This window comes from Lampetra planeri, chromosome 57, assembly GCF_965212315.1.
Source record: "Lampetra planeri chromosome 57, kcLamPlan1.2.h2, whole genome shotgun sequence".
NCBI classification, from domain to species: domain Eukaryota; kingdom Metazoa; phylum Chordata; class Hyperoartia; order Petromyzontiformes; family Petromyzontidae; genus Lampetra; species Lampetra planeri.
Window position 1 is genome coordinate 1,704,084 of NC_136163.1, and position 12,526 is coordinate 1,716,609.

Here is a 12,526-nt window from a genome sequence, read left to right on the forward strand (position 1 = left end):
CACTCACTCACTCACTCACTCACTCACTCACCCACCCACCCACTCACCCACTCACCCACCCACTCACTCACCCACCCACCCACCCACTCACTCACTCACTCACCCACCCACCCACCCACTCACCCACCCACCCACTCACTCACTCACTCACCCACCCACCCACTCACTCACCCACTCACTCACTCACCCACCTACCCACTCACCCACCCACTCACTCACTCACCCTCTCACTCACCCACCCACCCACTCACCCACCCACCCACTCACTCTCACCCACCCACTCACTCTCACCCACTCACTCACCCACCCACCAACTCACCCACCCACCCACTCACTCAGTCACTCACTCACCCACTCACCCACCCACTCACCTACCCACTCACTCACCCACCCACCCACTCACTCACCCACCCACCCACCCACCCACTCACTCACTCACTCACTCACTCACCCACCCACCCACCCACTCACCCACTCACCCACCCACTCCCTCACCCACCCATTCACTCACTCACTCACCCACCCACTCACTCACCCACCCACCCACCCACTCACCCACCCACCCACCCACTCACTCACCCACCCACTCACTCACTCACCCTCCCACTCACCCACCCACCCACTCACCCACCCACCCACTCACTCTCACCCACCCACTCACTCTCACCCACTCACTCACCCACTCACCCACCCACCCACTCACCCACCCACCCACCCACCCACCCACCCACCCACCCACTCACTCACTCACCCACTCACCCACCCACTCACCTACCCACTCACTCACCCACCCACCCACTCACTCACTCACTCACTCACCCACCCACCCACCCACCCACTCACTCACTTACTCACCCACCCACTCACTCACCCACTCACCCACTCACTCACCCACCCATTCACTCACTCACCCACCCACTCACTCACTCACTCACCCACCCACCCACTCACTCATTCACCCACTCACTCACTCACCCACTCACTCACCGACCCACCTACCCACTCACCCACCCACCCACTAACTCACCCACCCACTCACCCAAATCAATCCCACCCCCCTCCGCAACTGCTCAGCCACCCACTCCCCTCCCCACCACCACCACCACCCCCACCACACTCCCTCCACAACTTCACTCTTCTCTCCGACCTCACAGCGACACCCAACTCCCCCCCCTACCGCTACTCACCCACTCGGGGTGACGACGCTCCCGAGGTCACCAAGAGGAAGAGGATGATTCCCCGGGGACTTCGTCCGAGCGACGCCATGCTGACGACGACTCAATTTCCAGCACTCTTCATCTTCACCGTGTTCCTGTCCCTGGGGATCTGCTACGTCTACTACAAGTCTCCGACTCTCCAATGCGGGTGAAGCGAGCGAGATATCGAGCGAACTCCGCGACATTTCGCCTTTCACCAACTCGCCAGTACTGCCCTCGGTCACGCAGAACGCTCCTGTTATTTGTTACCCTTTTATCCATAACTCTCATGTCCCGTCTTATTCAGAACCCCCTTATCCAGAAATCGTCTGTCCTATGCTGCCCTGTCTTTACCAGAATACCTGCTCCTTCGCGATTAGCACTGTTGGTCTTCGTGAGTTGCGAAATAAAATAATAATAAATGAAAATAAATCTATTAAATCACTACGTTTCGGAGGCAACACAAGTCTCCGTCTTCAGGTGATTGATTTATTTTCATCTATCATTATTTACTTATTTTTTTATTTTTTACCTACGTGACTTTACTGAAAAAACCTAAGAGTATGAATCCTTGCAGTCACGAAAGCTTCAAATCTAGAATTAGTTGCGAAATAAGTTCAACACGCATGCGTACAACTTCGCTCCCTCGCTAATAGTCGTACCAGCGTGTACTCTCTGCCTCTCTCTCTCCCATACTCACCTCGTCCACCACCTCTGCAGGAGTTAGATGTTGGTGGGATTATTACTCGGCGTGTGATGCAAACGAGTCATGAGCTTACTCCACTCACTCACCCACGCACTCACTCACTCATCCACCCTCCCACACGCTCACTCACCCACTCACTGCGTTAGACCAGGCTCTAAAGAAAGCTGTCTCTTGTGTGTGCATCACATACTACCGGAGCAGCATGTTTTTTTTGCATGTTCACCACAAGTACGTGTGTGGTTAATGCAGACAAGATTGCTTGAAGAAGGATTTTGTTTGGTTATTTTAGCATCTTATTTATCTCCTGTTTTATTGCCAGAAAGGGTGAAATCTCTTGTTATAATCGTAGTCAAGAGAGAAACTATGAAGAGCGTTCCAGACGGCCGCAGAAGCATTTTCAGACGCGCTTTTGCGGCAGTCTGGAACGCTCTTTCTTCCGATATATGCACTTGCAAATCTCAATTGAAAACTAATTTCTTCAGAACTGCTCTGTGTGTTCAGGTTGTTGTCCTTCCCCTACGCACCTCAAATTAGCACGGTTGGATACGTACGGTGCGAAACAAGTTCAACATACGTACATACATACTACTATACACTACATACTACACGACTATACACTACATACTACACTACTATACACTACATACTAGACTACTATCCACTACATACTACACTACCATACACTACTATACACTACATGCTACACTACTATACACTACATACTACACTACTATACACTACACTATACATTACATTACTCTATACTACTATATATTACACTACTCTATCCTACACTGCTATACAGTACACTATACACTACAGACTACACTACTACACTATACACTACTCTATACTATACTACACTACTGTACACTACTCTATACTACACTCCTATACATTACACTATACACTACATATTACACTACTATACACTACACCACTATACTACATTGAAAACGAATTTCTTTAGAACCTCCAATCCACACGGACCTATATGGATTGGAGAACACAATACAAGTGCACAGGTTAGAGACGTTGATCTTCATCGAGCAGTGGATAGATGTTGGTGCTCCTGGTAAAAGCATGGAGAGATGCGGGCTTGGAGTTACATTGAGAGACAGAGACAGATGAACGCCCGGATTGGAGAACAATCCACAGGTTAGAGACGGTGATCATCATCCAGCAGTGGATAGTTCATGGTGGTCTCTGAGTCTTTCGTACGGCTGATGTCGATAGCGAAATCGTAATCACATGCGCAGTGAACACCTACGGGCTATCTGCCCATGCATCGTGATGATGGTGGTGGTGATGATGTAGATGCTGACGACTGCAATTTCACATTTAGGCGGTGTCAAGCCACAGAGAACCGCGTCAGGAGCCAATAGCGGAGTGGTTGTGTGGCTGTGATGATGTCCCCTCCTCCCCCGCGTGTGTGGATCGGGGGGGGGCATCGTTCCGCGTCGTACTTACGGCCCTGTTCTGGATGACGCACAGACCTCACATTATCAGTCAGCATTGTTTTACTGTCCATTTTGTGGCATCAGCTATCCGCTGCTGCTGCTGCCATTGGCTTTGTGTAGTGGACGATGCGGTTTGGAGGTGGGTCCACACAACTATCGTGAAAAATCAAACCACCCCCTCCCCCCGTGGGTTTTTATCTTCTGCGTCAGGGCGTCCACAACAAGGTGGTGCGTGCCCGCGACTTGTCACGAACTCCGTTCAGCCTCTCTACAAACCTTCATCGGGGAGGGGTGGGTGGGTTAGGGGTGGGTGGGTGAACTCGCGTTGCCGAATCGAACTCGGGTCGCCGCGGGTTTCGGAACGCCGCGCCAACCAACGCATCCGCCGCTCCCATCCAATGCCAACGGGCGCCATTCGCCACCACGCGACGGTGACGTCACCGCGGAGCAGCCTCGCGGCCACGTGGAAGGCGTCGACGGCTCGCTGCCGGCAGGAGGTCACGGGGACAGAGCCAGGGTGCCCTGGGTTGACTCACCGAGATGGCTGGAAGATGCACCACCTGTGCTGCTCTCATCCCAAACACGCAACACAAAGATTTCCCGTATAGCCTTAACAGACTACTAATAGGGGTTTTCCCCTTTTTTCTGGCAATCAAACTGACACATTTTGCAAGGAATCATGCTTACATTAACCACAATACTTGCAGTCAAATGCAAACAAAAACAATACTCTGATAATTGCTTGCATTTGACTGCAAGTATTGTGGTTAATGTAAGCATGATTCCTTGCAAAAGGTGTCAGTTTTGTTGCCTGAAAAAAGGGGAAAACCCCTATTAGTATATTTTGGTACTGGCAAAGGAGGTCCCATGATGCCTTAACAGACTGTTGGGGCAAGTGCTGTTCGCGAGCACCTATGAAGGCCGGCACGGCACACGAGGGGGTGGGTGGCCAACACCACGCCCGGCCGTTTTTGTCACCCCAGCGACGATGTTTACACACCACACCAGGTACTAATTTGAGGCTGAGTCGACGTAGTGGAGGCCCAAGATCGGTTCAGATAATCGTCACTGATGTTGGCCGTGAGCGGGAATCGAACTCGGGTTCATGCCGGAGTTCATAGCGCAGTCGCACCAACCACTACCCCACTGCTCCCTCCGGACAAACACGGACATAAATACTAATATCCCCCGTGTAGCCTTAATAGACTTTTAGGGCAAGTGCCGTTAGCGACGGGGTACAAAAGGGCGATGAAGTCCGGCGTCGTTGTACAGAGCCACACGCTGGGAGGGAACGTTGATTGCGTGATAGTGTCGTGGTGACGGGGTGACCAGAAGTGGTTGATGGGGTGATTGGGGGTGGCTGATAGGGTGACTGGAGATCAGCTGACGGGGTGACTGGGGGTGACTACTACTACAATTCCTTGGCCACGACCACCTTCGAGAAACCTCTGGTTGTTTCCCGACCACCCCCTAGCCCAGGGGTGGGCACACTTTTTGACTCGCGGGCCACAATGGGTTCTAAAATTTGTCAGAGGGGCCGGGCCAGGAACAGATGGATGGAGTGTTTGTGTGAACTAATATAAATGACATGTAAAAATCATTACATGAAAGAATTTGGCCTTTAACAGGTAGCAAAGCATTTATTTGCAAGGCAATTTAACAAATTGCACGAACATGAACAATAAAAAAACATGTCGTAAGGTGACTGATCAAACATCATGAAAACATCTGAGGCCTGCGCCCAAAACCAATTACCTCACTTGAACTTCTTTATTATCTACATTAACAGGTTAGAGCAGCCACGCAGACTGTGTGTCGGAGATTTGGCTCCAACCTCGCTGCAGCAACACATAACACTTTCAGTTTCAGTGGGAACAATGTTGTTGATCTTCCATTATTGCCAGTGCATCCAAGTCTGGAGTTATTTTGGTTGTGGCAATTCTCAGGATAGATCTGAGGTGCTGATCCGTTAACTTTGATCTATGACAGGCTTTGTTGGCTTTCATGACACTGAATGTCTGCTCACACATAAGTCGAGCCAAACAAAGTCAGTATCTTCTGTGCAGTCCTCCGGAGGTTTGGAAACGTGGCTCTGTTAAGTGAAGCATAAAAGTCATTCAGTTTAACAGAGTTGAACTTCTCCTTTAGGACGGAGTCCGACTGAAGATCTATCAGTTCCAACTGCAGCTCCTGTGGTGCTGTTTCAGGGTCTTGTGACAGGCGACAAGACACCAGCTGAAGTGACTGTTCAATGTTTTCGAAATCAGAGAACCTACGGCAGAATTCTCCGTGCAGGTCCTCAAGTGATTTGCTGTATTTTTTGCGTTTCGCGGTGCCTCTTCCTGCATGGCAAGTGTGGGGAAATGAGCGAAAGATTTGTTCGCAATTTGTCCGGAGAACAAAGTGAGCTTGGATTTGAAGGCTTTCACATGTTTGTACATGTCGTGAACAAACTGATCTTTCCCCTGCAGTTTCACATTCAGCTCATTCATGTATAAAAATATGTCCACAGCAAAAGCAAAGTCACTAAAGCCAGTTCTTGTCGCTTAGCTCAGGGAATTCGTCAGATTTCCCCATCAACTCCAAAAATGCGATGATGTCCTCTTTCAGCTCCCACACTCGTTGTAACACTTTCTCCAAACTTAACCAGCGGACACGAGAGTGGTACAGCAAGTCCTGATGATCCGCATCAGTTACTTCCAGGAACGTAATAAACTGACAGTGCTGAAGTCAAAGTGCGCCATCTAATGGGGAAATGGGGGCATTACAAGAGGAAGGTAAAATTGAATTTAATAATAATAATAATATTTGGACAAGTTCGGCGGGCCGTATTAAAAAGCCCAACGGGCCGTTATTTGCCCATGTCTGCGCCCTAGCCCCTGCCTGGGGCCCCTGTCAAGTGCCTTACCGGGTCAACCAGAGTGCCATGGCCGAGGGTAACCTCATCCCATGGCTGACAGTCTCACACTCCCTCCTGTAGGAGTCAGCACTGCACGCCACGCGTGGTGCCACTACGCTATCCCTAGGCCTCGGCAAGGTAAGGTAAAAGTTAAAAGGTAAAAACAACGAGCCTACCTTTACCCTACCTTTTACCTTACCACAATACAATCACTCTACCCTACCTTTTACCCTTCAGCAGGTAAGGTAAAAGGTAAAAAGCAACGAGCCTACCTTTTACCCTACCTTTTACCCTTACCCTATACAAATTACCCGATTACAGGGTAATTACTAGGGAACTACACATCAACAAGGTTTATAACGGTAAATGCTAGGTAGAGCGCTTTATTAATATAGAATACTCCCGATTCCAATTTTACACGCTTGTTGTTGTTGCTGTCATTGTTGTTGTTGTTGTCGTTGTTGTCGTCGTCGTTGTATCCTCAAATCTTGCAACTCAATTTTTACCCACTTCCTAATGTGGTATCGACTCCAAACTTGGTATACTTATGTCATACTGATGACAATACTGTATTCTATCATTAAAAAAAATAATTCTTAACATTATTTTGTATATGTTATGTTTCGGCTTGGGTCTAATTGTCCACGCTCAACTGACGTTGGCTGTAAATCACCACGGCCCTGACGTTATGGCAAGCTTTGGGGCCACTTCCTGGAGTCGTGGAGTTCTGCCATTACTCGTACATTTAATAAAAGCGTGTTTTTAAAAAAGTTTTTTAAATATTACTTATTAAATGGAGGCCACGGACTGCGCCACGGAGCTTTTAGCAGTAATCAAGGTATCGTATTTACCGGGTAATACTTGGCGCTACCTTTACCCTACTGGGTAATTCTTCCGAGCTACCTTTACCCTACCCTTTATCTTACCCCTTGGCATGTCGACACCTTTACCCTTTACCCTTTTACCCGGTAAAAAGGGTAAATTACCTTACCTTGCCGAGGCCTAGCTATCCCAGCGCTCATTCAGCCCCCTACGCGTTGTCTGCGATGACAATGCATCGCACACCGTGCCTCCCTCGGGCAGGCACCACACAGTGACATCTGAGATGTCACCACACTACGACAATTCCTACAACTACATTTCCTACTACTAGAATTCCTACTCCGACAATTGAACCTCATGGCGGGACCCCGGGGTCCCATAAGCCCCCGGATCTCGCATAAACTGCGTTACGACGCCATTCAATGTCTGTTGAAGGCGAAAGATGCGGCAATCTATTCCTCTCGACGAGCTCTATGCGATGTGCTAATCAAAGTCTCGTTTCTTCTGCACATTCGTCCCCGCTGCGCTTGGACGACATGACAACAGAATGATCCGTGCCAGGTGGGTCGCGGCATTTATGTGCATGGTGGGATGGAGTCGCCAAAAATAAATGAATTAATTACGATTTTGACTTCCGTTTATTTGGGACCCCAGGGTCCTGCCATAAGGTTAAATTGCTACTACTACAATTCCTACTACTACTACTACTACAATTCATACTACTACAATTCCTACTAATACAATTCCTACTACTACAATTAAACCTTATAGCGATACCCCGTGGTCCCATAAGCCCCCTGCTCTCGCGTAAACTGCGTTGCGACAGCATTTCATGTCTATTGAAGGCAAATCATACCACAATCTCTTCCTCTCGACGAGCTCTACACGATTCGCTAATCAAAGTTTCAAAGTTTTGTTTCTTTCACGCATTCGTCTTTGCTGCGCTTGGACGACATGACAACAGAATGATCCGCGCCAGGTGGGCCACGGCTATTATGTGGGCGGTGGGACGGAGTCGCCGAAAACAAATACAGCAATTAATTAATTACTTAAGATTTTGACTTCCGTTTATTCGGGACCCCAGGGTCCCGCCATAAGGTTAAATTCCTACTACAACAATTCCTACTACTACAATTCATACTGCTACAATTCCTAATCCTACTACGATTCCTACTAATACAATTCCTAATCATACTACGATTATAACTACTCCTACTTGTACAATGCGTTAATCGGACTTCAAATAGAGCTCTATCTCATAGGCCGTGACTCGAGTTATTACACCTCAACTTGTGATAACCACTTCTTCTGAACTTTTATCACTCTTGCGGAACGTCCTGTGACAACTCTAACGTCCGTTGTGGGGGGTGAGGAGGGGAGTGAGGGAGGGGGTGCCGAGGGGTAGTGCGGTGTTTATGACGGCTGTAAAATCCGCAGATAAGAACCAAAGTCACGGCTCCGGTCAACCACGGGGAACAATCGTCAGCAAAGGTGAAGTGCGCGACAACTCGACCCGGGCCACAAAGACAAAGATTCCCCGTATAGCCTTAACAGACTGTAGGGGCAAGTGCTGTTAGCGAGCACCTATGAAGGCCGGAACGGTGCACGAGGGGGCAGGTGGCCAGCAGTGGCGATGTTTACACAACGCACCAGGTACTCATTTGAGGCTGAGTCGACCTAGGGGAGGGGGGCCAGGATCGGTTCAGATAATTAACTGAACCGGTCCTGGGCCTCCCCGAGTTTTAATTGTTATATTTGAATTCAGCATATCAAAATCAATACTTAACAGCACATTTAATCTCTGAAGCAGACGACGTCTAAAAAATTGTAGACCAGTGTTATCGTCACTGGTGTTGGCTATGAGCGGGAATCGAACTCGGGTCGCAGGGTTTGTAGCGCAACGCTCTAAATCAGGGGTGGGCAAACTTTTTTACTCGCGGGCCACAATGGGTCCTAAAATTTGACAGAGGGGCCGGGCCAGGAACAGGTGGATGGAGTGTTTGTGTGAACTAATATAAATGACATGTAAAAATCATTACATGAAAGGAATTTGGCCTTTAACAGGTAGCAAAGTATTTATTTGCAAGGCAATTTAACAAATTGCACGTACATGAACAATACAAAAATATGTCGTAACGTGACTGATCAAACATCATGAAAACATCTGAGGCCGGCGCCAAACCAATTACCTCACTTTAACTTCTTTATTATCTACATTAACAGGTTATAGCAGCCACACAGGCTGTGTCTCGGAGATTTGGCTCCAACCTCGCTGCAGCAACACATCATTACTTTTAGTTTCAGTGGAAACAGTGTTGTTGATCTCCCATTTTTGCCAGTGCATCCAAGTCTGGAGTTATTTTGGTTGTGGCAATTCTCAGGATAGATCTGAGGTGCTGATCCGTGAACTTTGATCTGTGACGGGCTTTGTTGGCGTGCATGTAGCTGAATGTCTGCTCGCACACATAAGTCGAGCCAATCAAAGTCAGTATCTTCTGTGCAGTCCTCCGGAGGTTTGGAAACGTGGCTCTGTTCAGTGAAGCATAAAAGTCATTCAGTTTAACAGAGTTGCACTTCTCCTTTAGGACGGAGTCAGACTGAAGATCTATCAGTTCCAACTGCAGCTCCTGTGGTGCTGTTTCAGGGTCTTGTGACAGGGGACAGGACACCAGCTGAAGTGACTGTTCAATATTTTCGAAATCAGAGAACCTACGGCAGAATTCTCCGTGCAGGTCCTCAAGTGATTTGCTGTATTTTTTTGCCTTTCGCGGTGCCTCTTCCTGCATGGTAAGTGTGGGGACATGAGCAAAATATTTCTTGTTCGCAATTTGTCCGGAGAACAAAGTGAGCTTGGATTTGAAGGCTTTCACATGTTTGTACATGTCGTGAACAAACTGATCTTTCCCCTGCAGTTTCACATTCAGCTCCTTCATGTGTGAAAATATGTCCACAGCAAACACAAAGTCACTAAGCCAGTTCTTGTCGCTTAGCTCAGGGAATTCGTCAGATTTCCCCATCAACTCCAAAAATGCGATGATGTCCTCTTTCAGCTCCCACACTCGTTGTAACACTTTCCCCAAACTTAACCAGCGGACACGAGAGTGGTACAGCAAGTCCTGATGATCCGCATCAGTTTCCTCCAGGAACGTAATAAACTGACGGTGCTGAAGTCCCCTTGCTCGTATACAGTTCACAGGTTTTACGACTGGATTCACGACATGATTAAGCTGCAATACAGACTTACACAGGGATTCCTGATGGATGATGCAGTGAAGGAAAATAAGATCCTGGACAGGGTTTTCCTCTTTCACTTTATCCTGGATTTTTTTCAGCAGCCCAACATTTTTTCCAGTTAAATTTGGCGATCCATCCGTTGTGACAATGACACGTTTATTCCAAGGTAGCTTCATTCTTTCGATGACAGCAGATACCTGGTTATACAAGTCCTCTCCCCGCGTTGTTCCTTTCAGGGACTCCATGGTCAAAAACTCCTCTGTTATCGCAAAACTGTCGTCAATCCCTCGGATAAAAATGATGAGCTGAGCAGTGTCTTTTACGTCCGTACTTTCATCCAGTGCTAGTGAATATAATTAAAAGGAATCTGACTTTTTGGTTAATTGACTGGCTATATTTTCATCAATCAGTTCCACACGGCGAGTCACAGTCCTGCGTGATAAGCTGACTTTTTCAAATTTTCTTTTGATCTCCGGACACAAGATGTCTGCTGTCTGTACCATGCATTCTTTTACAAACTTGCCTTCGGAGAAAGTGGTAATGAGTGGTAATGTTGGTGAGAAGAAGGTTTTAAAGAAAATTTAAATCGAAGTGAAGAAGGAAATTATTGAAAAGTTTGTATAATTAATGATTTTTCAAACTTTAATTATGTTTTCTGTGCTTAAAACTTTTTTAAAAAACTGTGGGGTCTAGAACGGACTCGTGAAATTCGGAGAGAACTCGGAGTTAAGTTTGTTTGTTTTGTTGAATTACACAAAGCGTAACAGTTATGTATATAACTTTTGTTATATATAAAAATAAGTAAGATATTAATTTTGTGAGTCCTGTCATACCCCTCCCCCCTCATTCAGGCCGTAATTTAGAGAGCGAAAGCGCCGAGTACGTAAATCGCTAATAGAAGAAACCATTAATCTCTTCTCGCATCATTCATACGATGATGCGGTGAAGTAAACGTGCATATGATATTACGGTGAATGCTTCCAAAAACAATACTGTACCCAAATATTACTGTTAACTTACTTTCAATAGAAACATGAATTGCTCGTAAAAAAATTCTCTCTCTCTCTCTCAGAATCGACCGACTGATGTAGCAGACGAAACAATCATCTTGTTGAACGATTCTAAACCTTGATGCGGCAATGTTAGTTTTCTCTATTGTTCAAGGTTTTCTCAGTGTTATTCAATGTTTTTACATTTAGTTTACTATTACACTGCATTCTATGGCGTAATTAACTATTTTTGTGCTTAATAATCTTAAAAAAACTATATTTAAATACAGTTCGTAGGAGTCTGGAACGGATTAATCGTATTTACATACAATCCAATGGGGAAATTAGGTTCGAGTCACGACCAAATCGGGTTGCGACCAAAGTTATGGAACGAATTATGGTCGTGACCAGAGGTTCTACTGTACACCACACTCCCGGTCAAAGTGCGCCATCTAATGGGGAAATGGGGGTATTACAGGAGGAAGGTAAAATTTAATTTAATAATAATATTTGGACAAGTTCGGCGGGCCTGATTTAAAAGCCCAACGGGCCGTATACGGCCCGGGGACCGTACTTTGCCCATGTCTGTGTAGTGGTGGTATTGACGTGCGCCGACTGTGACAGTGATGGATCACGGGGCGGCGCGGGGTGCGGGGTTGGGCACGCGTTGTGGGCGTGGTGTGGACGCGCGCGCCGGGAGTGACAGATGACGGGGCGGCGCGGAGTGAGTGGTGAGGCACGATGAGATGTGGGAAAAGAGGATCGTAGCCAGCGCCCGGCGATTGGTCGAATAAGTGGGTGCTCGCAGCGACGTCCGCAGGTGGGGTATAAAGGGGGACGCGCGAGAGCACTCGGGGAGAGTTACCCAGTTGAAGACCCGAAGACGGAGCTGAAGACTTAGCAGCCGAGTAGCTAAGTGGATGTTGGTCATCCGAGTAGCTCAGTGGCGTTAGTCGCCGAGTAGCTAAGTGGATGTTGGTCATCCGAGTAGCTCAGTGGCGTTAGTCGCCGAGTAGCTAAGTGGATGTTGGTCATCCGAGTAGCTCAGTGGCGTTAGTCGCCGAGTAGCTAAGTGGATGTTGGTCATCCGAGTAGCTCAGTGGGCGTTAGTCGCCAAGTAGCTAAGTGGGTGGTTGTCACCCGAGTACTAAGTGGATGTTGGTCATCCGAGTAGCCCAGTGGCGTTAGTCGCCGAGTAGCTAATCGGATGTTGGTCATCC

General features: G+C 47.7%; 1 protein-coding gene across 4 annotated transcripts in view; it reads left to right on the top strand.

Moving 5' to 3' along the window:
• Positions 1-12,526, top strand: part of LOC144735859 (alpha-2,8-sialyltransferase 8E-like) — a 51,265-nt gene that overhangs the window by 3,111 nt on the left and 35,628 nt on the right. For all 4 annotated transcript variants that reach the window (XM_078618402.1, XM_078618404.1, XM_078618405.1 and 1 more), the window contains exon 2: positions 1,155-1,365. In XM_078618402.1, the coding sequence (XP_078474528.1) occupies positions 1,155-1,365 (211 nt within the window). The remainder of the gene's footprint in view (positions 1-1,154; positions 1,366-12,526) is intronic.